Here is a 24,035-nt window from a genome sequence, read left to right on the forward strand (position 1 = left end):
CCTGACAGCATTTGGAATCAATACGAGTATGAAATATTCAATTTTTGAGGGAATTCATTGGAGTTGTAGGGTAAACCATAAGCCCGCCCCCACTTCCTGTCACGCATCTGTTGATCAATACGATACCGATTACGGTTTGCAAAAAATCTTCAATACCAACTACCGACAGCGTTTACTGGTCATTACTAATTACTGATTTTTTTCCCTCGATCATATCATTTGTGATCCTAAAATCAAATATTTACCAAAAACTAACCAGGTAAAAACTTTAATGTGCAACCACTCTTTCTAAAATCACCTATTATGTGTGCTGTGTTGTTGTTCCTCTGGTCACGTGACTGATGAAGTAGTTCAATATCCTGTGGGCGGGGAGGGGGGGGGTAACTCACCTAATAACCAAATATCTAGAAATGACACATGCACTTCTATAGTTGATCCTTCAATAGATTGGTCGACATGAAAACTGGTGATGTTGGATACCGTGGTGTCGATTCTCCCACCACTACCAGCCAGTGTGTCTTCTCTATCACCAATAGAATCTGTATTTTAAACGACATTTTTTCGTCTGCTCCATTAATTTGAATAAAGAAATATTCAGAAATGTAACTTTTAGCTTAATTGTCTTTCTCATGATGTCGTCCATCATGACAAAAACGACACAAGAACATGTTAAAAAGACCAAAAACACCATTTTCGTTGCGGTGGGTCTTTCATGTTAGCGCAGAGAAAGAGCAGACATTGAAAAGCCTATTTGGGCTCCCCCCCCCCCCAAATCATTTGTGCTACCGGCCAAGAATTCAGAGCAATGGAGACAGTTTGAGACGGGGGGATTGTGGAAATAATTAAGTTCCCCTCGCTATCATGGAAAGTCAAGCTCGGCAGCAATTTGTCCACCTGCACGTCTGAACAGCAGGCTTGGTAACAATTACTGGCCCAGGAAAGAAAACATTACAGTCATTATAATAATGATAGTAATTCTGGGCTCCATAGATGTTCGGCTCTGTGGGCCTTCTCCCCTCTTTCACTTTGTGTCTTTCTAGCTGTTTCCAACTAAAGATTGACTGTCAACCTGTCTACTTCTATAGGTTCCAATTCTGTTTGCTTCAGCTTTTCCGTTACCTCATACTCTGCAATCAAACATATCAAACAAACGCTTGTATTCATGCTTTTATTGGCTTATGGCCTCATTGATCTGTCTTGAAGGGAATAAAGAAAGTTCCCTATGTCATGCACAGTTTTGTGAAAGTGCATGACAGGCTGCAGGCCCAGCAGGAGCCACCAGACGTGCAGCATCTGCCACGGCCCGATTCATGCTCCAGAAAATCCACAGTGCCAAGGTGTGATCCCAGACGCTGACGGAGCCGTTACACCGCCACCGCTGCCACCCAGTCTGGAAAACATTTGAAAAGTGCGCTGAGATGCCCATCCATGAAGGAAAGAGGACTCTGTTCCATCTGAAGCCAGTGTGGAAGTATATGTGTGTAGATTTACAACAAATAATGAACAAATGTGAACAAAAAACCCCAGAATCCTTGTAGTCGGTCTTCTGGGTGGGCCCACATGACATCCTAACCCAGAGAGGGATTATTTTAGTGTTTCTCAGCAGTTTACAGAGTGACTGAAATACGAGTCATTAATTATCACGCATGATCTTCCACTGATTTTGTGCCACGACTTAAGCAGTTCTTCAGAACCAGATTTAAGTGGATAATGAATTGCAGAATTCAACAAGTGTGGGTGTATAAACCGACTTTAGGCCCCCAGGCTCCTTTTGGTGCAGCAATGACCAAAGTAGAAACAGAACTGCTGTTTCAGCAAAATCAGGACATTAGTTACAACTTCATATTAGCTACACTTATTATTTTTGGGGTAAATTATTATGTTGAGGTAAAATTGTAAATCTCCAAAGGTAATTTCAATAAGATTTTCTTTTTATTCTGAAAGCAAATTAAGAAGGAAAACAGGACCTTATGTTCATTTAGCATTGCTAGCGGTATGCTAGTAGTCCACCAATTGCATTAACATTGTGTTAGCATCACTAGTCTTCTGAGCAGTGTTAGCATTTTGTAACCATCCCACCAAACGTAATTTTAGCAGCTTAGCAGTTTTAGCGTTGTGTTAGCATTCCACTTACCACGTTAGCAGTGTTAAAAGTTATCGCACCAAGGGTAGTTGTAGCAGTGTTTGCAGTGCAAAATGTCAAAGCGGTGCAAATCTTGCGATTTGGGAATGAAATAGAAACGTTTCGTCACTAGCGTCCTTCCAATGGCAGACATGGATTACCGACAACGCCAAGAGAGGGACTCTGGTTTATGTTTGTTTGTTAAAACGAACGCAGACTTCGTCAGGCTTATCACTATGGGTTCACCAAATAAACCTAATCAGACTCCCCGATTGGTCCAAGTTCGACCTGATTTAACTGACAACGTGCATGTAATGGCCTAAAAATGGTTGGAAAAACGTGCATGGCTACGCGTGAATGCCAGGGCTTTGAAGCCTGAAACATGCCTTTACGTGCGTTTACGTGGACTTCTCATTGAAAGTGGTTGCTTGACAGTATTTTGCCGGCAATGGGGTGACCTGGCTTTAGACGCCTGTTAATGGTTAGCATACACAAGCAACAAAACACAACCATCACACGGTTGCACAAAAAGCTCTGACCATTGTTTTTTTCTTATTCTGGTAACTAGAAGCAGCTTCCAGCTATGGTTCATGTGCTTTGGTACTTTCCTCGCTGCTTCCCATCATCCCCTTCTTGTCGGCACAGATTTGGATTTTCTGTCTCGGCTCAGACGGAGTGGAGGGAAAAAGCTGGAAATCCCCCTCCCCCTCCCTCCAGCCTCCTCACTGAATCGCGCCAACAACTGATGTCATCATTTTTCACTGAAACCTTAACCAAACAATAAATATTTGACAGCTCAGTCGCTCTGCAGAGCAGAGCCTGCCAGGACATGCACATGCTGGGGATCTCTGGGCGTGATTCCTCTGGGTGTTCAGAAGACTCCACGTCTGAAACGCAGACGGCTTGAAACGACTCCGTCCCCTGGATGCATCTAAAGCTGCTTTTCAGGGGAACGTCCACAAACTTGTGTTTCCACTTTCTTTGTTGGAGTTGGAATCCCTGCAGCCCGTATCGGGGAGGTGACGGCGCAGGCGGCGCACGCCGTTCTCATTACTGACTGGCACACATGGCCAAAGTATTGCTCGGTTGCAGTGACATTCCAGCAGACATATAAACTCTGGCAGTCAGAGCACGCCGCCCCGCAGACGCGCCGCCAACCCGTTTTTGATGTGAGAAGACGATAAAACTTTTGTTTGGAGGTGTTGCTCCCCGTAGTGCCGTTTTCACAAGCGCCATTTGGCGACGCTCGGTCTTTGTCAATAGTGAGCAGCTCTGCTGTGAAAACACTCACACCCTGTTATCAGATTAGGCCTCTACAAAGAGCTCTCAGCTCCGCCAACAGGGACAGAGATTTCTTCCTTTCTTCTGGGAAGGCGCTCGATTAGCCCTGTGTCCTGTCGGTCTCCCTCCCCACTCCTTTCTTTGCTTTCGTTTGTTTGAGCTGTCAACAGAAGGCTCAGCCTGAAATTAAAACCCCCTTAGTGTTTGTTTGCTCATCATCAGCGTGAGGCGGTTGTCCATCTTTTCACCAGGCAGCATCGCTCACACCTTCAAGGGACGGCTGCTTCTGCTGAGTCCATTCATTTCTGAGGAACGGGAGTTAGCCCACTTATACCACTTATGTCACTTAACACCTACATAAATATTCTATCAAGTAAGAGTGTTTTCATTTTTCCTATTGTTTAAATTGCTTATAACCCTTGTGCTATCTTAGATGACCCCCCCCCTTCCATTGACGTGTTCTCCCTACCATGACAAAGGTGGATAAAGGTGGAAAGATTTCATGTAATCCATGGACACCAGTGAAGATCACAAATCATTGAAGAAAAAAGGTTCAGAGCTCTGTCTAGTGGGTCTAGATGACCCAACTCCAAATATTAAAGTGCCTAGGATAGAACAAGGGTTAAAAAGTAGCAGAATATGCAGAGTGATGCGTTGTCATGGTAACGGCTGCAGAAGCTACTGATCTCCATACTTTTGTTTTTTAAACAATGTGATCCACAAATTACGGAATTACAACTTAAATGTGGCTTCCATTGAAAATAACACAACATAAATGTTTCAATTTGAATTTCTTTACACTTGATAAATTACTAAAATGTGACAAAAACAAATACAAAATGTTTAACTAAAACCTAAATGAATAAGACTTAACATCCTTAGTTTTCATATGAATGATTAGTATTGTGAAACATTTCTAGTACAGCTCTGTATGAAGAGCTTTTAATTAAAAATTTTAGCACAAACAATGGGCTCCTTCTTTAAAAAATAAAATATACTTTTAAGTAATTTATCGAATTCGGTCACTTTATGACTTTCAAAGCCATTAAGTTGAGCAAAATAAAAATGTTTCTTTTTATCAATGACTAAGCATTATTTAAAAAAATATATATATTATTTTGTTTAACCCTCCATAAATGTGTTTATAAAACACAAAGACCTTGGCTTAAACGTGAAGCACCCATTAAAAGAGGAAGTTTGTGTTTACCTGAGGGTGTGTGGCCGATATTCCAGGGTCAAGCACACATTTAGCATTTGAAGTGTTGACTCTACAAAATGGCAAAGGTCAGCTAGAAACTGATGACAGAGGACTTTTTATTTAGGATGGGCAACTTATTCACCCTTGTTCTATCCTAGGCACTTTAACATTGGGAGTGGGGTCATCTAGACCCACTAGACAGTGCTCTGAACCTTTTTTCTTCAATGATTTGTGATCTTCACTGGTGTCCATGGATTACATGAAATCTTTCCACCTTTATCCACCTTTGTCATGGTAGGGAGAACACGTCAATGGAAGGGGGGGGGGGGGGGGTCATAGGATAGCACAAGGGTTAAAGACTCATGTTATCTGCATTTCAGTTAATGGGAATAAGTATTTGATCCCCCAGTAACCATTAAGAGTCCTGGTTCACACAGACCAGTTAGACTCTGCTGATCAACCAGTTGTCTGAACTGAAGACGCCTGTTTGGACTGATCACCTGTAGAAAAGACACCTGTCCACAGAATCCGTCCTTCAGTCAGACTCCAAAGTCTCCGACAAGCTTTCAGTGGATTTAAGGGAGAGGATTGCAGACCTGCACAAGACCGGAATGGACCAAAAGCTAGAAGCTGGAGGTTACCATGACGACTGTGCAACATGACCATCAATCCACCTTTAGGTCTGGGGCTCCAAACCAGATCTGACCTGGTGGGGTTTCCATGATGATGAGAACAGAGAGAAACTGGTCTAAAACTAGACGGCAGGAGTTAGTCGATGATCTCAAAGCGGCTGGAACCACAGTCACCAAGGAAACCATTAGAAATACTTTACGCAGCAATGGTTTCACATCTTTCAGTGCTCCCCCTGCTTTAGAAGGCAGATGTGCAGATCCGCCTGAAGTTTGCCAATGAAGACCTTCATGATGCAGAGAGGGACTGGGAGAAGGAGTTGTGGTCAGATCAGACCAACATGGAGCTCTTTGGCATCAACTCAACCCATGTGGAGGAAGAGAAATGCTGCCTACGACCCCAAAACGCCATCCCCACTGTCAGGCATGGAGGTGGAAGCATTATGCTTTCGGGGGGGGTGCTGTCAAATCCTGGTCCTGGAGCGGTCCAGCCGGTCTCCAGACCTCAGTCCTTTAGAAAACCCATGGAGAGAGCTGAAGCTGAGAGTTGCTAAGCAACGGCCACCCAATCAGAATGATGCAAAGAAGAGTGGACCATCCACTACAAGAAAGCTCTGACCTCTGTGGGGTTTTACCACAAAGCACTAAGTCTGTCCAGCAAGAAGGTTCAAATACTTATTTCCCTCAATGAAATCCAAATACGTTGATATAAAAGTGGATTTCTTGATTTTCTATCTCACTGTTGAACCGACCATTAGGATGACAGACGGTCATTTTATGTGTAAGTGGCCAAACCTACAAACCAGCAGGGATCAAATACTTGTTTCCTCCAGTGTGGTATTTGGATCTGGATCCTCAAACCTCATTCTCTTCCTGAGGTTGGCCCACAGACACAGAGTTACGTTGTCATCCGTGATCTCCGTTTGCATGTTTTCCGTTTCGGGGTCGATGTTTTTATTGGCTGCCTGCGATGGCGGACAAAAGTTACATCATCAACCAAACAAAAGCACAAATACGAGGGAGTTTTCCTCCTTCAGACCTTAAGGATTTCCTCAGCAGCCAGATTGAGTTTCAGGTGGATTATCTCCTGCAGATTCACAAAACTCTCCTGAAGCTTTTCTGCCTCTTCAGGATCAGAAACTTCTTCCAGCAAAACCTCCAGCTCCTCAGTCAGCTACAAACCCCAGAGAAATGCTAGTGGAAATGCTAGTGATCAAATACTTTTTCCCTCCAGTGCAGTAATAGGATAAGTTGTGACGTTAATGCCAAAGTTTCAGTTTTCTTTAAACAATCTGTGTCATCCTTTCCTCACCAGAGTCAATAGAGTTTGTGCAACATTTTGGATGCAGCTGTGTTTGCTGAACCTCTGGAGGTGACTTTTGTGTGAACTTCTGATCAATCAAATGAAGCTCAGCCGCTTTCCGGAAAAATCGCTTTCCTCGTGGCTGACAGTCGTTAGGAAAGTTTAGTTCAAATTCGGAAAATGTCATTTTTCCCTGGGACTTTTATGGAAAACGTTGATCAAACGGGCTTTTCACCGATTAAACAAACAGGCGGGAACCAATAAGAATCAGGCAGAAAAGAGGGCAGCTCCAGCAAGAGTCGACATGAGACCATTTAGCAAGATTTAGATTTGAGTCATGGAGCAGACGTGTTGCAGCAAAGCGCCGCCTGATACAAGTTTGCTGTTAATGTGACTCCCTCCCTTTGTAACCTTCACGCCGCCGTAGTGCGATGTGTACCTGGAGTTCCCATAATTCTCTCTGATCCTCCGTTGTTTGAAAGAGCTTTCCTGGTGCTCCGTCAGCGGGGTCAGATGGGCTCGCCGGCACTGAAAGGGTAATTGCACACCGCCTGCAACTGCAGCCGCAGCTCTCTTTGCAAACAGTGAAGGAATTCCGGGTGGCTGGGATGTCGGGGAGTGATGACAGGATGGGCAGGATCCACCTGGAGGTTGAACTGTCTCAAAGTCACCTTCTGGAAAGGGAAAACAAACATCTTTAGGGGATCACGATTCAAAACTCCACACCAGTGAACTCAAAGTTTCACCATCTCTGATCACTAAATGTATTGATAAACTGTCGGTTTTCTTTTGAAAATGTTAAGTCCTGAAAAGGAAACGTTGTGGAAATCTGCCTCCATCCCAGGTGCTGGGACTCAGCAGAGCCTCCGGCGGTTTGTTGTCTACATCTTTGTCATAAATCTCTGACTTTACTGTGGGCTTTTACACTTTTCTGCCCTGGATAGTCAACATTGCAACAGAAAAAATGGCTAAAATGTGGGTAAAGATGCATCGATGTAAATATGCATCCAAATGTAGCTGATTTTAGCATCTATTTGAAATGCTGTTCAAGGTGTGTACAGACAGTACACTTTTACTGAATATATGGACATTTCCATTGGGTGTAGCTTTTGCTTCATTTGTTGAACAATGAGGTGGCACTCACTCTCCAAAACCATGCTTCATAGGTTCATTGATGATTCTGAGTTGCCTCTTAGATGCAAATGTCTTTGTGTGGCCCTGTGATGAACTGGCAAAGCATTTGGGGTGTACCCCGCCTTCACCCAACAGTAGCTGGGATAGGCTCCAGCAACCCTGTCACCTCAAACAGGAACACAGCAGGTTCAGAAAATGGATCAATGGAAGAATCCACATCACTGATCATCCATCTGGTCTAAACTGATGTTTATTGACTCGACTTGGAGTAGAATTGTTCCCAACAGCTTCAGTCATCACTTTGATCTGGCATAAAATAAGCACTTGGACTTGTAAACACACATTGGAGTCCACACCCCCGGCCACTTGAAAGCGGGTTCAGGAGAATCTGTCAATCAAATGTTTCAAACGTTCAACCTGAGACCACGTAGTTTAATTGAGGCATCTGTCAGCTAATAACTTAAATGACCACAGAAAAAGATTGTGGAAAATGGAAAATTATAAAGACCAAGTTAAAAAGGCATCAGAGCAACAACGGTTATTCTGACCAATAGAAGGACTGAGTAAGAGGTATTCATTTCTTTATAGACGTCCATGGTATTTTGGCTTCATGGAGCCACTTCATGTTTGGAATGCCAGAGGGGTCACTCAGTCCAGTTCTCAGATACACTCAATGGGTCAGCCACACAACCATGTTGGAGCTCCGTGCACACCAGCCTTGGCGGCATGCGTTCAAGCAGCCACTTTCAAAGGAAAGTCTATGTCGACGCGCTTTTTGGCTTCCGCATCCAAAACTCGCACGCTCACGCATCACTACACTCATTTCTACGACCATTTTCGGGCTCTACTTGAGGAATGTGCGGCCATTGAACATGCATTAAAATGAAACCAGGTCAGACTTTCACCAATCAGGGACTCGGTTCTGGTAGTGACGCATGGACGGCATCCTTTTTAATTAACGGAAATAGCAACCATTTATAAATTGATCATGGAGAAGAAATGAAAAATTTTGGTTTATCTCCAAACAGAATTATATGAAACCAAGTTTTTCATATATCGGAATAGAGCCGTGAAAGGAGCGACGTTCGTGAGATTTGACATTTCGCACCAAGCGAACTGTAGGTGGAGGAGCTGCGATGTTAAACAGTCGAAAAAGAAGGAGAAGAAGCCCCTCCCATGTCCAGTGTAAAGACCATATGCTAAATTCCCTTTTAGAGCGTTCTTGTACGCGCAATCAAATGACTGAACGTAGTTTCAGTTGGACTTTTGAAGGATTGATTAGCTCACCAACAATGAAAAAACAACCAATAGTGTCACATTTGACTCCAGAACAAAAGTCCTGTCATTTTTATTTTCCCTATGGTCAACCCAAACGTCAACAATTGAAATTGCTTGAGCATTGCAAACTGACGCCACCTTTCTCCCAGCTTCGACCCCCTCCCGACCACGACGGTTGAGTTGTTTTACAGGGATGGGGGTGTCGGTTACTGCCGTCCACAGACTCAGCTCTCTAGATTTGTGTGGAATTAGTCACAGCGGAGGGCTGGTCCGGACAGACGTGGTGGGGAAGGAGAAAGCCTGGATTGGGCGGGGCCTCTTTTCTTCTCTGGTTTTACGACCCCTCAGGTTCCCACCTGTGCTGACATGGCTGGGGTTTTACAATAGTCCTGGAAGAGTTACAAGCCGAAATTCCAGCCCCCCCCCCGCCGTCTTTTTTTTTACAGGAAGGGTGGGGGTTGTAGTTACTGTGGAGCATTTGTCAAGCAGCCAGTTGGAGAGGCAGGACCAATCGATGATTTATGGTAACATCTGCAAGATGCAAAGCTCTGGTTGATGCTTTCAATCATGGAACCGCCACTGCCTGACTGGAGACTGAAAGGAGAAGGTTTTGGGGGGGGTTTATGGAGTCCACGCTGGTATTCACGCCAAAGGCGGCGCACGTGAGCGTGGGATTTCTTTAAGGCCACTCCGGTCGGCATTGGGGAAAAGCGAGATCTGATCTGGAGAAGACGCTCTGCTGCTTTTCAACATTTCTGTGACGTCTAATTTTGCAACACGTCGCTCGTTAAAAGCAGAAAGTGGCCCTTCAGCACATTTCCTGAGCTTCATAAGCCAGCAGTAACTCCGTCACTGAGCCCCCTGTGGCAGTTTGATATAATAAACATCTGTTTGCAAGTTGCCACATCTGGAAGCAATGAAAGCAAATTGAAACAAAATTCAAGAGTGTCAGGCTACGAGACAAGACTCTGGCATCCATAGTTTGTTTGACTCACACAGGGATGACCCAACATCTGACTCCAGCTCGGGGTTTGGCTCCTACTGGCAGCAAGGGTGAAGGGCGCCGGTCAGACGGCTCTGGGACCTTCGGTCCGGCCCGCCTGCTAGCCTGAGGTGTTCTGCAGGGGTTGTCAACTTCCTGTCCCGTTGCTCTGAATGCAGAGTCAAAGAGGGGAAATTATTCTGCAATTTGGCCACAACTTTTCCTCGTTCCCTCCAGGCTAAGAGTGCAAACCTCAAAGTTCTGGTTCCACAGGATCTGTTGGGAACTGGAATGCTTTTACTCCACAGTCACTTGTGAGGCCACAAATTGTTTTTAAGTTGCAGCAATTTTTGGACACTCTCCTAAATGGGTTAAAAGAGCAATTTTAAGGGGAATTGCACCCACTAGCTTAATTGTCACATGCATAGTTTAGTGAAGTGTAAAACCTCAACTTTGAAAAGGGGAATGCTCGTGGAGGACTGGAAGGTTGGAGTCTTTTCCCACAATTGGAGGCAAAGTGACTTAAGCAAGACACGTAAACACTTCCCCTTTGGAGATGACTTGTTTTTTTCGCTAAACACAAAGCTCCATCTGATCATTTCAGATCAGATCTTTGGCTCTAATTCTTCTTGTCATTTTTAAACTCTAAAGAATATTGTTTACTTACGTTATGCAGACCGGGCTCGACTTTAAACGACCCACTGTGAAGGAAAACTTGCTAGAATTGGTATACGTTAGGAGAAAATGCAAATGTGTTGCCATGGCAACAGAACAAAAACAAAACTGACTTTCACCTACAGTCCTAAAAATCAGCAAATGTGTAAAAAAAAAAAAACATCCATAAAATAAAGGAAATTCTTCATCTTTGATCTTCATGGACGTCTTTCTGACTTAAAATGTCACACGACGGTTAAAAGACCAATCCCAGCCGTTAAAACATCTGCAAACCTTTTGCTGTGGATTACATGGAGATGTGAAGAAAAAAAATGAATGACTTTCACATTATTTTAATTATTGTCAAAAAAGAAACAATGAAGTTTAATTCATAAAATATAAGTCTATGGGGTAAAAGCTTAGATGAATTGTAAACAAAAAAATGCAAATTAATTCAACAGTCCTGGAGGTAAAAAGCACTCTAGCTAGCTAATGCAAACATTGACTGGATTCCCATTTCCTATTAAAAAATCTGCCCACTATACTGAAGAATTGACATTTTTTTTACAATTAAGATATTTTTTAAACCCTTTTATGAAATCAACAAAAATTCTCATTTTTATGAGATATAGATAGTATCAATTATGCTCCTTCGGGTGATTTTGTAAGGTTTTGCTCACAACAATGTTAGCTTAAGATGCAAAAATATTGACTTGAATGTTCAGGAAATAAATAATTCTCACATTTTTAACATGGTGTAACTGTATCATAAAGAATTTCTGTTTTCATTCTTTACAGAGATCAAGAAGTCATTTAAAAAAGGAATAACAATAGATGAGTTATTCTCACCAAAAAGTTTTAAAAATTAGCTAAACATTTTCCCGCCAAAATGGTTTTTGAAATTTCCTGGAGGCAGCCATTTTGAAAAGAGCAGAAAAATCCTTTCTACTGCCCCTAGTGGAATAATGATGAACTACAGGACCGAAAGTTCATTCGGATGGGTTTTCAAGGAAATCTAAGATCAAACTAATGAGTTGGGAATCACAGAATATATGTATCGAATGTCTTACGAATGGGGTTTGGAGTAAAAGCTGCTTCCTAAACTCTGATCGAACCTTAAACACAATTAGAAAATAAATGACCGTTTATATGTTTTTGGGAGGAAGAAGCTGCAGACTCCATGTCCATTTGCCACAATTAACACAAAACAAATAAAAGACTTAAGGAAAAAGAGAAAATATTCATACATTCAAGTATAAAAACAATAAAATAACCAAGTATCATTAACTTAAAAAAGACTAAACCTACTGCTGGCTAAAAACACCTTCATAGTTTAAAAAAGGCGTCCCTCCAAAGCCCCCAAACAGAGGACTGGTATCTAAAAGTGCTGTACTTTACAAGAAAAGAAGTTTCTGTTTTTAGAAAAACTTCACAGGTTTCCAAAAAAAAAGAGCCTCTGCTGGAATATTTAGAGGGATTTTGCTCAATCTGATCATTTGTTGAAGCTTCCAGCTCAAACAAAACCTCCTGGATTCCATTTCATGTCTCCCTGCCTCTCGCAGTGTTTAGATCTCACATCATGTCTCAGATGTTTTGCCAATTATCTGTGCAGCTCAGTGACCAAAGTGATCTTTGATGCTCTGCAAACATTCTTTTTCATTTTTTTTTCATTTTCCTCGTACTCTCCAACCGCAATTCCCAACCCACGTCTGGCCTGACATTTGTTTACGCTCATCTGACATACATCACCGATTCATCATACACGTCTGACCGCACACAAAGATCTTCACATTTATTCCCAGACAGCGTCTTTTGCCAGTCTTGTAAATAAAAGCACACAGCTGTCGACAGGCCGTGTAATCAGAATCCCCTCCGTTTACCATTTATCTCCTCTAAACCTCACACGTCCGTCGTTGGAGGTCACTTTTGCCCAATCTGTGGCGTTAGGAGACAAAAATGGAGCGGGACCTTGAACGCCAGCTGTTTCCCAGGTGTCTGCATGTGTGTGGCTCCACCATCTTGTTTTAATCGCAGCCCCCTCTAAGAACTGGCAGGACTTCCAACAAAAGCCAGAGTGCAGACTCACAAAGCGTGCAGCCCAGGTCCAGGTGTGCTTCTACGTTTATTCTGCAGAGAGACGGGCGAGGGATAACTCATTCCAACAAGCATTCTGTCTTTCTGTTTTCTCTAAAGTATGTGCTCCTGCAAGCCGCCATCACTAATCTGATGTTTCATGAACGGCGTCTCTGCTGCAGAGCTGCAGGACAGGTTCCAAGTGCAAGTTTGGACAGTCAGCGGCGAGCACAAGAACCCCTCTTTCTCTTTGTGATGAGGCTTGAAGCAACAAACCACCAGGCAGTGAGGGCTGGGGTGGGGTGGGGGGCTGAGTCACACTGCAAACAGAGAGCTTAGTTTGAGGCTCACACACATCGAGCTAAACCGTTTCAACAAAAACCGAGTGGATTTAGCATTATTTACATCAAATCGCTTTATTATAGGCATATTACTGATGCTGATCTCAGGACTAACGTGGTTGCTGTCACTCTGCTCAACAAAAAGTAGCACACCTGAACTTATGTATACTTGAGTATATAGTACACAGTAGACCATGCATGTGTAGTGTGTGGTGAATACTTATTATTATACCATAATACTTATAATACATAAAACTTATACCAACTAAATTAGAACATTTCAAGTTTTGAATATAGTGCATGAAATGTAAACAGCCTCCCTTTAAGTATGTATCCTTGTAGTAACTATAATAGACTACTATTGACAGGTTTGGGAAAAACACTTTGAGTAACCCTTGTGCTATCCTAGGTACTATAACATTGGGAGTTGGGTCATCTAGACCCAATAGACAGTGCTCTGAACCTTTTTTCTTCAATGATTTGTGATCTTCACTGGTGTCCATGGATTACATGAAATCTTTCCACCTTTATCCACCTTTGTCATGGTAGGGAGAACACCTCAATGGAAGGGGGGGTCATCTAAAGTAGCACAAGGGTTACAGGCACTGGACAGAAGTGCTTTACCTCTAAAGGTTTTCCCTTTTTGTTATTTTCAACACTATAGCAGGAATATTTGATGTAGCGGAGCTTAAATGGGACCTAAAATGCATGTGGACAGAAGAATCTTATCCATATATACGGGCATATACCACACAGAATCCACATTTTTGAGCTTTTTAGTGTCTTATGTTTAAATGTATGTATATATAAATCAACCTAAAGCTGTATTTTGATCCATTCACAGATTTCTGAATATTTCTCTAAAAACCTGCTCTCTGAGGACCAGCCCCTCCCGATCCTCAAAAACGAGCGGGTCCTCACATTGTGACATCACAAAGTGAGGAACAGCCACAATGAATCTGTGATGCCAACTCCGCCCCCAGGCTCACAGACACGCCCACTTCCTCTGTGAAGCTAAAGCTAACACTTGCTCAGTCCAGTTCTCACATACAGACTGTAACCCTTGTGCTATCTTAGATGACCCCCCCCCCCTTCCATTGAGGTGTTCTCCCTACCATGACAACGGTGGATAAAGGTGGAAAGATTTCATGTAATCCATGGACACCAGTGAAGATCACAAATCATTGAAGAGAAAAGGTTCAGAGCACTGTCTAGTGGGTCTAGATGACCCACTAATTCCCAATGTTAAAGTGCCTAAGATAGAACAAGGGTTACGAAGTTTTTGGATGTTTGTTTGGCCTAAAAAACCTCAAACCCATTCCTGTTCATTTTAGATTATAGATTAATGTTGATAATATCGCTTGAGAACCTAAAGGTGCTCATATAAAAAAAGAAGAAAACCTTTTTAAGCTCCAAGTTCAATTAAACTATAATATAGAAAAGAAATGATTAACTGCATTTCCGTGTCTTTTTTCAGACTTCAGAGATCCATCCCCATACAGGTTTTTGTGCTTTTAGTTAGAAAAACTTTAAGCGATGACATCATTGAGACCAAATGAGTCGAGATGAACGCAGCAGCACATAAAGGTGGATTTTTTGTTTTATTGTTTACATATATGTGCAAATTTGCTTCATTCAAAGCTGAAATAAATGAGCTGCAAAACAATCCTACACATAATGTAAGCCAAAATAAGGAATTCTGTTCATATACAATTTACAAAATAGAATAAAACTTTATAAAAAAACCAAAGGTTTACTTTGATCCAACAGCTGAAATGCCGCTTTTCATTTTATCGACACATAATCGTCCTTTACATTCACGTGCGTATCGTAGAAGTCTCTTATTGCAAACGCGTCCATTCAGTGAGGTAGAAAGGTTTCCTGGTTCCTGGTTGACCTCTTCATGAGGAGACGCTAGGTGCTCATTCTGCGCTGAGAGCTGCTTTCAGTCCTGTAGAGCTGCTCGTAGGACGGTTCCTCGCTGTCGCCGCTCCCTCTGAGGTCCACATCTGGAGCGGCGTACGGGTCTTGGTGCAGAGTGATCCCGTTGGACGTCACTGGTTGGTGACTGAACCCTGGATCCTGTTGAGGTCTCCAAGGAGCTTTCCCAAACGTTCCTGGAAGGGAAACGTCAGCTTGAAGGTAGAGAACGTCTAAAAAAAAGTAGCCGTTAGCAAAAACGTACCCATGAATGTGTTGTAGGGAGGCGGACGATCGGGACGTCCCCCACAGTCCACGACTTCCACCTCCTCGATGGACGGCCGCCGGTCCCTTTGCTGCGGGAAAGGACCATGATGCAGACTGGTAACAGGAAGTGACATCAGGAAAGCAGAAGGGCGCACGTCAAAATGCTCCGCCGTGAAATAGTCCCTCCCTCTGGAGTCGGTCAGGCTGCCGGCGTCCACGCAGACCGGTCTCTGGTCCACAGAACACCCTGAAGATGTGAAGAGCGTAAGCACCAAAGTGGACCAGAATGCTTCACTCCAGAGTTCCAATCTAGTCATGTTGAATAAAGACCAACTAACCTGTGAAAACGTCTGACGGCTCGTTGTAGTAAATGTTATCTCGACGAAGCAGAGAAGCAACTGGACCTTGATAGTTGCAGAGCAAAGGATCTATAGCTGCCTCCATGTCCGTCTCGCTTCCCGTATCAAGCTGGTAGAGACCTGTAGAGTCATGGTAGCGTGTGAGACAGATGACACAGCACATTATGTGGACCACTTAATGAAATGCTGTTTTACGTTGACAGTGCTTCTTATGTATGACGATGGGTTGTGTCTATTGATCCTCAAAAATCTGTCCAAGGGTTTTGGTACGATTTGGTAAACTACTGAGCTGCACTGCTTGATGGACTGTCGGAGCGTTACTGAGACTGGCAGTCTTACGTACTCTGCTTAACCACAATCAAGTGAAATAGTGAGCGTATCGTTTTGTAATTTATGTTACAACTGAACAATGTTGAGTTGTTGTCAATAAAGTTGGACTTATCTGTTGGTGTTCCACTCTCTGTGAGGCAAACATAAAGAACACAGTTCACCAGAAAAACTTCCTATTGAAAGCTTTCCCCAATGCTCTGCCCTTTTGCCCCCTCTAAGCATTCTGGGTAGTGTAGTCCTACGACATTTTATGACTGCTTCACTTCGTCCAGTATAATCTGTGGCGCCTTATGGTCCAAAAGAAATACGATAGCTACTTTTAGGGCAGACGGTGTGTTTTACCGTTGGCGTCTTTAGGTTGGAGGTAGTAGCCGCTGATGGAGGACGTCATGCACGGATGACTGCTTCCACTCTCGGATGGGATGTACCCATCCTGCCGGTCAGCCAAAGTACCCTGGGAGGACAGGTAGCTGGGGATATCTGCGGGCAAGTTGGTCTCATCTGGAACACAGAGATGATGGATTTCATAAATATTTCCCAAAACAAAGAGGACAACTATCAAATAGCCCCCGCCCCCACACTCTTTAAGAACTACCATCCTGCTAGTAATCAGCTGTTTCAGCCACACTTATTGCTGATAATTAGGAAAGTAGGGCGGTAACTTTGGAGAACAAAGATCAGAAGGCTCCAAAACAGACGCTTCATGACATATTATTGTCAGAACGGGTGATGCTACCTGTGTTTGTGATGCTGCAGTCTTCATTTCGTCGTCGAGTGTGGTAAATGATGACCACCCACACCAGGGACGTCCCGACCACGCAGCACACCACCGCGATGATAACAATCCCCACGGTGGTCCACCCGTCTTCGTCAGACCCTGCTCCCGTCACAAGGCCGATCCCCACGCCGCCCTGCCCTCCCGAGTCGCAGTTGGGGTTTGGTATGACCACCAAGCGCACGCTGCCTCTCTCTGTCCCGAGTGTGTTGGACATCTCACAGGTGTACTTTCCCGCGTCGGCTTCTGTGACGTCTACGATGATCAGGAGCTGGTTGGCTGCGGCAAAAAAGTGGCGCTCGGTCACCACCAGAGGGCTTTCCTCTTTGGTCCAGTTCAGCCTGGGGGCAGGGCTGCCCCCGGCGATGCACTGAAGAACCGCAGTTTCTCCCTTGGCAACGGTGCGATCAATGAGCGGACGCAGAAAGGAGGGCGTTTCTGTACCAAAACAAAGGCGGGAAGAACAGACGTGAGCGCTTGCAACCCAACAAAAGCAAAGGCAACCAAACAGTTTTCTCTGACTCTCACCAAGAACCGTTAGTGTAGCGTTCGCAGAAATAGCCCCGGCCGTGTTCTGCGCCGTACAACTGTAGACGCCAATGTCTTCTGTCTTGACATCCACGATGAAGAAGACGTCGTCCTCCGGCATGACGTGCATGCGGCGTTCACGAGCGGCTGGGAAGTCCGTCCCTCCGTCTTTTTGCCAGGCGATCTGAGGGGAGGGGTGACCACCAGCAGCGCATTCCAGCCGAGCCGTGGCGCCAGCACGGACGCTCAGATCCATGGGCATCTTGGTGAAGGAAGGGAGCACTGGAAGCGTAGCAAAGCACACATTTATTGGATTAAAAACGTTTTGTTTTTTTAATCGGGCGGGTAGCAGTTCGGCTCCTCCCATTTCAAACTTACTGTGAACGGTGAGCTTGGCCTTGGTGGAGTAGGACGACCCAAAGTGGTTGGAGATGACGCACTGGTACTTCCCCTCGCTGGAAAAGTCCACAGTGCGCAGCTGCAGAGTGCTGGTGTACTCCGTCACCTCGGTCTCGCCGCCCACACGGCCCTGCACCCGCAGGTGGGCCTGGTTGTGGATCTCGGCGTCGTTCAGGACCTCGTTGTCTTTCTTCCACGCGAAGGTCATGGGAGAGTCGCTGGAGCTCGCCGCCGTGCACAGAAAGGTCACGTTGTTGCCTTTGAGGGCGGACTGGGTCTCGGGCTGCACCGTGATCTGAGGCTTGGGGAAGTCGACTGAGGAGCAAATGAAACCGCTGCGTTAACATCGTCATAGTCCGTCTCAGGAGCGAGCTTTGGAGTTCGCTGGCTCCACAGGAGCTTTTCCCGTCTCCATTTACCACCATAAGCAGGTCCAGCAGCACACGAGGGTAACACTCCACCATCCGGGTCAGTTTGGACTTAGCGGTTCCAGGGAGTCTACGCTACATGTGTCTGTACAGATGTTGAGGCGACGGCGTCACTCACCACACACCAGCTCCTCCTGGCCCACGGCGAACACACTCCTGCCCTTGAGCGTCTGGGGGTGGGCGCAGCTGGCGTTCAGGCGAAGCAGGAAGGTTTGCTCGGTCACCCAAACAGGAAGCCACTTCAGATGGCAGTCGCAAAGGAGGCTGGACGTGTTCAGACGCCTGCAGGAGGAGGAGACATCAGGAACGCCAGCGCACTCGCTCATGAGGGTCAAACTGAGGGAACGATGGCTTCTGATACGCCATCTAATGATGACCCAACATAGGAGGAGGGTGTCTAACATCAAAGGGGACCATGTGATTGTCAGCGATGTGACAGGTTCCATCTGATTGGTCAAAAGCGTAAAAGATTCCATTTGATTTGTGAAATACTTCCAGCTGCTATTGTTTTATCACGTGTGTAGTAGCATTTAAGGCATGATATCGCGATAACGATACACTATTGACTTTGAAGGCGTTTCTTGTTGTGACCTTAAATTTACGGCGGACTTCACTCTTTCGACAAGCGTCAAATTCACTGTTCGATACTTTCCCAAAGATGGCGCTCCAGCTGCTTGTGGGAGGAGCTACCGCCGAACGTCTTTGGTTCGTTTTTGGTAGTAATGGGAAAAGAAAAATATTCCAATGTTTTTTCTCCACAGTGGTTTTGGACATCTAACCCGTTGATTGCATCAACACAAGCTAAAGCTGACTACCTGACTGGTTGATGTGACACGAATTCTTCGGCAAAGTTCAGATTTTTGAACTGTCGATGCCCAAACCATGAAGTGACGCCCAAACCGCGGTGCTGGCAGACTGATGCGCGGCGCCAGCCGTTGGAGTCGCGCCGCAGGAACTCAGATCACGTCTGTACTGGTGGCTTGTATTGGCAAGAGTCTGCCGATACTTTAGGTATTCTGACACACGTCCCACGATACAAATCGCAATGAGCTACTGGAACACATTTTCACTTTTTATAAACAGTATGACTTAGAAAAAACTGTACTTGAATATAATTGTAATAAAATGGTCAAATTAATTGTATTCAATGATCACAATGTTAAGCACTGCAAGTGTATCTCAAAGACAAGTTGCTTTTGTCCAGGAAACGTCATAGAGCTTTTATTTTGGTAACTTGAAATATAGAAAAGAAACAGTCAACATTGTCTGATTTCCACAACAAAATATGTTTCAGTATAAGAATAAAAAACAGAATGAATGTTCCTTAACCAATAAGGTTCTAAAGGTCTAATCAAGTAAGTAAAGTTCTGTTTCTTTTCAACATGAATGTAGCTTCTCTAGAACTTTTAGATGCTTCAGGAGCCTGAATGGAGCTTCTAAACTAATCAATAAAGTGATGATGATGAGGCAGCATGCCAGGATGAAGAGCTTTAATGTGGCTTTAATTTGTTTCCATGACCGTCTGCTCTGCAGATGCAGCTCCACTTTCTCACACGTGGAAGTAAAGACGGATTTCACCGCTCATCGCCATGACGATGGCCTTTCTTCAGAGCGTTGGACACATCACTCTGATCCATCAGGACTAGAATATATTGCTGGGAGGTTCTGCAGAACTTTGACCCGCTTTGCCGACAGCATTTTGTCTCCGTGCATCAGCCGCTGTGCAGCTGCAGAGCTTCACTGGTTCTGATCTGAACTACAAAGAACCACAATCCGGGTTTTTATGGTACTGACAGCAACATGGAACAGAGTTTCTGTTCGGTACCATCCCAGTAAAAACCAAGAAGTTCATGTCTCAGAACAACAGAACCAGCTGCTTCTCTGAGATCTTGTTGTTTTGTGGTATAGAGCTGCTCTAAGAGGCTCAGTGTTCTCTGCTGCCAACTAGTGGTTGGAGGTTGAAGTGGAAAACAAGAGTCAGACTGCTATAAATCCTTCAACCAATCAATGTTTTCCTGTTTCTCTTTCTTTATTCTAGTTTCTTCCTCCATTTTTTGCCGCTTAACTCCTCCTACAATGTTTCAGCTTTTTCAACCATTCAACTATTCAAATCTTCATCTCTTTCATCTTTTTACAGCTCTGACTTTTGCTCCTTCAAATCCTTGAACTTTTCCAGAAATTCCAATAATTTTGCCTCCATTGAAATAAATGGGGAATCCTTGGTGTAGAAGCTCGCTGGTTCGATACCCGGCTCTGATATTTTTCACAAACACATTTTTTGTTATAGTGCTGTTTTCACTTTATTTATGGTCAACTTTGATCATTTCTTTATTTTTGCCAATTATGACCCTTGAAATTTCATTTCCATTTCCCTCCTCAGGACATTTTCTTCTGGAAATGCAGCTCCTTTTAGGTCAATAAATATCGTCCCGACAGCATTTGTAATCGATAAAATATCACAAAACGAAATATCGCAATATATATCCAAATACATTTTTCCCAACACCCCTAGTCCGTGCACTGCCTCAACCTGAGGCCTGAATCCGTTCGGTGTGAACACAGAAACACTGAAGCTCAGAGGCGACCAGACTCACAGCTCCTGCAGGTTCTTCAGTGGAGCGAAGGCGTCGACTTGGATGGCCATGATGGCGTTCCGGCTTAGATCTCTGCAGAAAATATGACAAAGAAGGATTAGCAAGCGGTGATGTTCTACACAAAGAGCTTGTTTTTGGTCAGCATCAGCTGTGAGCAGTAGGTTTGTAAAACCGAAGAGAAAAAAGAACGTCACAAAGGAAAGTCTGGGCTCCAGAACAATAAAACTCTGGGCAGCCGTGTTCTGCCTTAATCAAGAGGGGCCCAACTCCAGGCTGAGATTCCACCACGGCTGGGAAAAAGTCTAATTCCAATCGAAAGCAGCTGTTCGACCCGTACACACACCAGCTCGCCTCCTCTGGTCCTGCTGATCGATCTAGTCTGGCACAAAGTTTCAGAGCAGCCGGTTTTGAAGCCCCACCCCCTCCACATCAAAGCGGAGGAACCGCAGTGGCGTTTGGGTGTTTGGTTCTAACAAACACTCGCCGCGTCGTTTGGACACGATCACGGAAACACGACGCCGACTCACAGGTGCTGCAGCGCGTCCAGGCCTGAGAAAGACTTGGCGGTCACCGAGCGGATCCTGTTCCCATGCAGAAACCTGGGGAAAACGGATCACGTTGAAGGAATTTGGCTTCTATTCATCCTCCTTTTGTTTGTTTAACTTGCTTCATGGGGTCAAACTCACAGTCTTTTCAGGTTATGCAGAGCAGAGAAAGGTCCGTTCATGTCCTCGATGGTCCAAGATATTTCGTTGTTTTTTAAATCCCTGCAGAGGAAAGAAAGACGGCCACGCTGTGAGAAAAGCTTCTAATGTCAGTAAAACTTTACTCTGTGTCCTGTGAAAAGTGGAAAATCTACCAAACTTTTAGATTAGGTTCAAAGTGACTCTTAACAGGAAGTCATTTCATGGCTTTTGCCGCACTTTATAAAGTGCTGGGCGTGAGACGGACTTCCTGTGTAGCACCAGGACAAAAAAGGTCTACAAGAAAGCACATATCTATGAATATCCTACGTTTTTAGGTCAAATACTTGTTAAAATACTTTTACCTTTTAGTTCATCTGTTTTTTTTCAACATACCTCTCAAATTATATAGCTTTTGATAAATTCTCCATGAATTCTCCATGAATCTTCACATTAAAACCCTCATGGTAGAAACAGTAATTGTTCAAGTTTTCTTCTTTTCAGGCTAGTTAGCATTATTTCACACATCCTAGCTTACAGAAATATTGACAAGTAGCCTTCATGACAAACATTTTTTTTATTTACGTGTGTTCTCTACTAAAATGCATTTTAGCTAGCATAGCTTGGTAGCTATGCTAGCTAAAATGCATTTTTTCTTAGAGAAAAAAATGTGTTAAATCTTAAGGTAGCCTAATACAAAAGATGAATGTTGGGGCTTCAGACTTGGACTTGAGACACAAAAGTCTCTCAGACAGAAGTTTGAATCGATCTACCCGTAAAGACTTAGTTTGGGACTCGTGAACCATAGTCATTTGTTTATTTGTGCGTTTACCTCCTGATCACTGTCAAGTCTGGTGACAAAGTTTCTTTTTTTCCCCTGACATTTCATTGGCGGCCATGAGATTTGACTTGAACTTGCGTACTTGGCTTTGTGACCAAAGACTGGAGACTTGACTTGGATTTGTGACTCAACCTTACATACTTGACTTAACCTTAAACAAAGACTCGAGACTTGACTTGGATTTGCAAAATCTTCTTTGAGCTTCACTGAACTCCAACTGTCAGTGACAAACAACACTTTCTAGGTTAGACAATGACTCCAACTTGCTGAGTTGTTTGAATTTTCATTAGATTTTTGTCCTGATCGAGTCCGTTGTAATGTTCTAAACAATGTTACCAATATTATCTATATTAACATTATTATTAAGCAGGTCATCAAGATAACAGTCCGAAAAGTGAATATCTTGGTTGCATTTCAATGGGCAGAAGTGCAGAGTTAAGGCAGCTTCTTCTAAAGACCATCAGTGAAACTAAAATACTGCAGACGAGAAAGAAAGAAATGATCATTTTAACATTTTATGGTGCATGAACTTTGAAAAAGCAACGAAGCCCCAATTAGTCTCAATTAGAGCAAATGTCTATGAGACATTACAGAAATACTACTTTAACATGATTTAAAGTACTAAATATAAACGGGTTTATGTTGTTGCAAATGTATGTTTTTACAGCCTGATGACATTTATTCTGATTAATCTGTATAATAACTTGTCAGCATTTGCAAAGTTTGACGTTTCCACAGCAAACCAAGCATTTATTTGTTCCTCTTTATTTATGACAGCTGAAGGAAATGGGAAAGGAGAGAGTTGACTCCTGAAAACCGAGTGCAGACATTTATCCTGCGACCATCAGGGAAGTAAAACATTAGGCAACAACACAGAAAGCAAGAACGGCTCAAAGAAAAGGTTTCCTTTGATCCCTCAGCTATTATAATGCTGTCAAACTGGTATTTTCCTCCTCTACTTGCCTGGAAATGGCTGATGAAATTGGGAATGTGTGTGTGTGTGTGTGGGGGGGGGGGGGGGGGGGGGAGGGAGTGAAGCCCTCAAGCAATCCATGTCCACCTAGATGCACACCTGCCCTGCGGTGACCCCAGCGACGCAGCTCACATTTGGTTCCAGTTAACTTCTCAACCATGGGAAATGTTTCTGAGCACAATGTGGGAAAGAGGAGATGCTTGGCTGTCGGGGTGGGGGGGTCACACACATGAAGGGATGGTGAACTGTGGGCGGGTGGGGGGCATTGTTTTTTTCTTCTTTCCCGATGTGTATGGAGGCACCTCAACACGGCCATTTATCTGGCATCCCAGAGACAAATCAGGCAGAAAATGTCCACTCATGCTAGGAACTGCTTGGGGGGGGGGGGGGGGGGGGGGGGGGGGGGGGGGGGCGTAGAGTCGCAATAATCAAAAGGTTTAGATGTTTTCCTGCATCCATTTTTATGAAATGGGACACCAGCTTTGGTTAGAACTTGGACCACTTTGGGTGTTTGACACACAAGACTAAAAACGAGGAGACGGTCGTTAGCGGGCGCCACTCACAGCGTCTTCAGGCTGGGGAGACCCCGGAAAGCCCCGTCAGCGATGAAGCTGATGCTGTTGTTTCCGATGTGCAGCTCATCCAGCAGGCTGAGGCCCACAAAGCTGGACTCCTCCAGTCGGGTGAGGTGATTGGAGGACAGGTCGCTGAAGACGAAAACAGAAAAGCGTCCAGTTCAGATGAGCTGGGAAGAACAGGTTACCCAGAAACCCCTGGAACTTTCTAACAAATCCACTCAAAACCTGTAAAGTCCCACTCAAAAAGGGTTTTTTAATTCCAATTGAACCGTTTTTGGCCTAAAAATAAAAACGTGTCGTTTGGTGGACATAGTTTCTGCAGAGCAACAGAGTTAGCCCAGCCCAACTTCCCATTATCCCTGTGT

The 24,035-nt window shown here is 44.2% G+C and overlaps 1 protein-coding gene and 1 long non-coding RNA gene across 3 annotated transcripts in view; both read right to left on the reverse strand.

The window, feature by feature from the left end:
• Window positions 1–1,154: 1,154 nt before the first annotated feature.
• Window positions 1,155–10,755, reverse strand: LOC110017647. Of its 2 annotated transcripts, XR_002872732.1 has the most exons (5): window positions 10,595–10,755; window positions 10,180–10,289; window positions 9,941–10,096; window positions 6,973–7,207; window positions 1,155–1,390 (listed from the first exon to the last, which is right to left on the reverse strand). It is a non-coding gene; the product is annotated as an uncharacterized LOC110017647 (long non-coding RNA). The 2 variants fall into 2 exon arrangements; XR_002872731.1 differs by lacking the exon at window positions 10,180–10,289 and having other exon boundaries at window positions 10,595–10,739.
• A 3,822-nt stretch (window positions 10,756–14,577) lies between these two features.
• lrig3 (leucine rich repeats and immunoglobulin like domains 3) overlaps window positions 14,578–24,035 on the reverse strand; it is a 31,436-nt gene continuing 21,978 nt past the window's right edge. The window contains exons 8-19 of the mRNA XM_004082849.4: window positions 23,656–23,799; window positions 21,282–21,362; window positions 21,123–21,194; window positions 20,596–20,667; window positions 18,120–18,283; window positions 17,553–17,888; window positions 17,175–17,456; window positions 16,608–17,084; window positions 16,214–16,372; window positions 15,521–15,661; window positions 15,181–15,429; window positions 14,578–15,112 (exon numbers count right to left, since the gene is read on the reverse strand). Of these exons, the coding sequence (XP_004082897.1) occupies window positions 14,910–15,112; window positions 15,181–15,429; window positions 15,521–15,661; window positions 16,214–16,372; window positions 16,608–17,084; window positions 17,175–17,456; window positions 17,553–17,888; window positions 18,120–18,283; window positions 20,596–20,667; window positions 21,123–21,194; window positions 21,282–21,362; window positions 23,656–23,799 (2,380 nt within the window). The 3' untranslated portion in view covers window positions 14,578–14,909. The remainder of the gene's footprint in view (window positions 15,113–15,180; window positions 15,430–15,520; window positions 15,662–16,213; window positions 16,373–16,607; window positions 17,085–17,174; window positions 17,457–17,552; window positions 17,889–18,119; window positions 18,284–20,595; window positions 20,668–21,122; window positions 21,195–21,281; window positions 21,363–23,655; window positions 23,800–24,035) is intronic.

This window comes from Oryzias latipes, chromosome 23, assembly GCF_002234675.1.
Source record: "Oryzias latipes chromosome 23, ASM223467v1".
Taxonomy (NCBI): Eukaryota; Metazoa; Chordata; class Actinopteri; order Beloniformes; family Adrianichthyidae; genus Oryzias; species Oryzias latipes.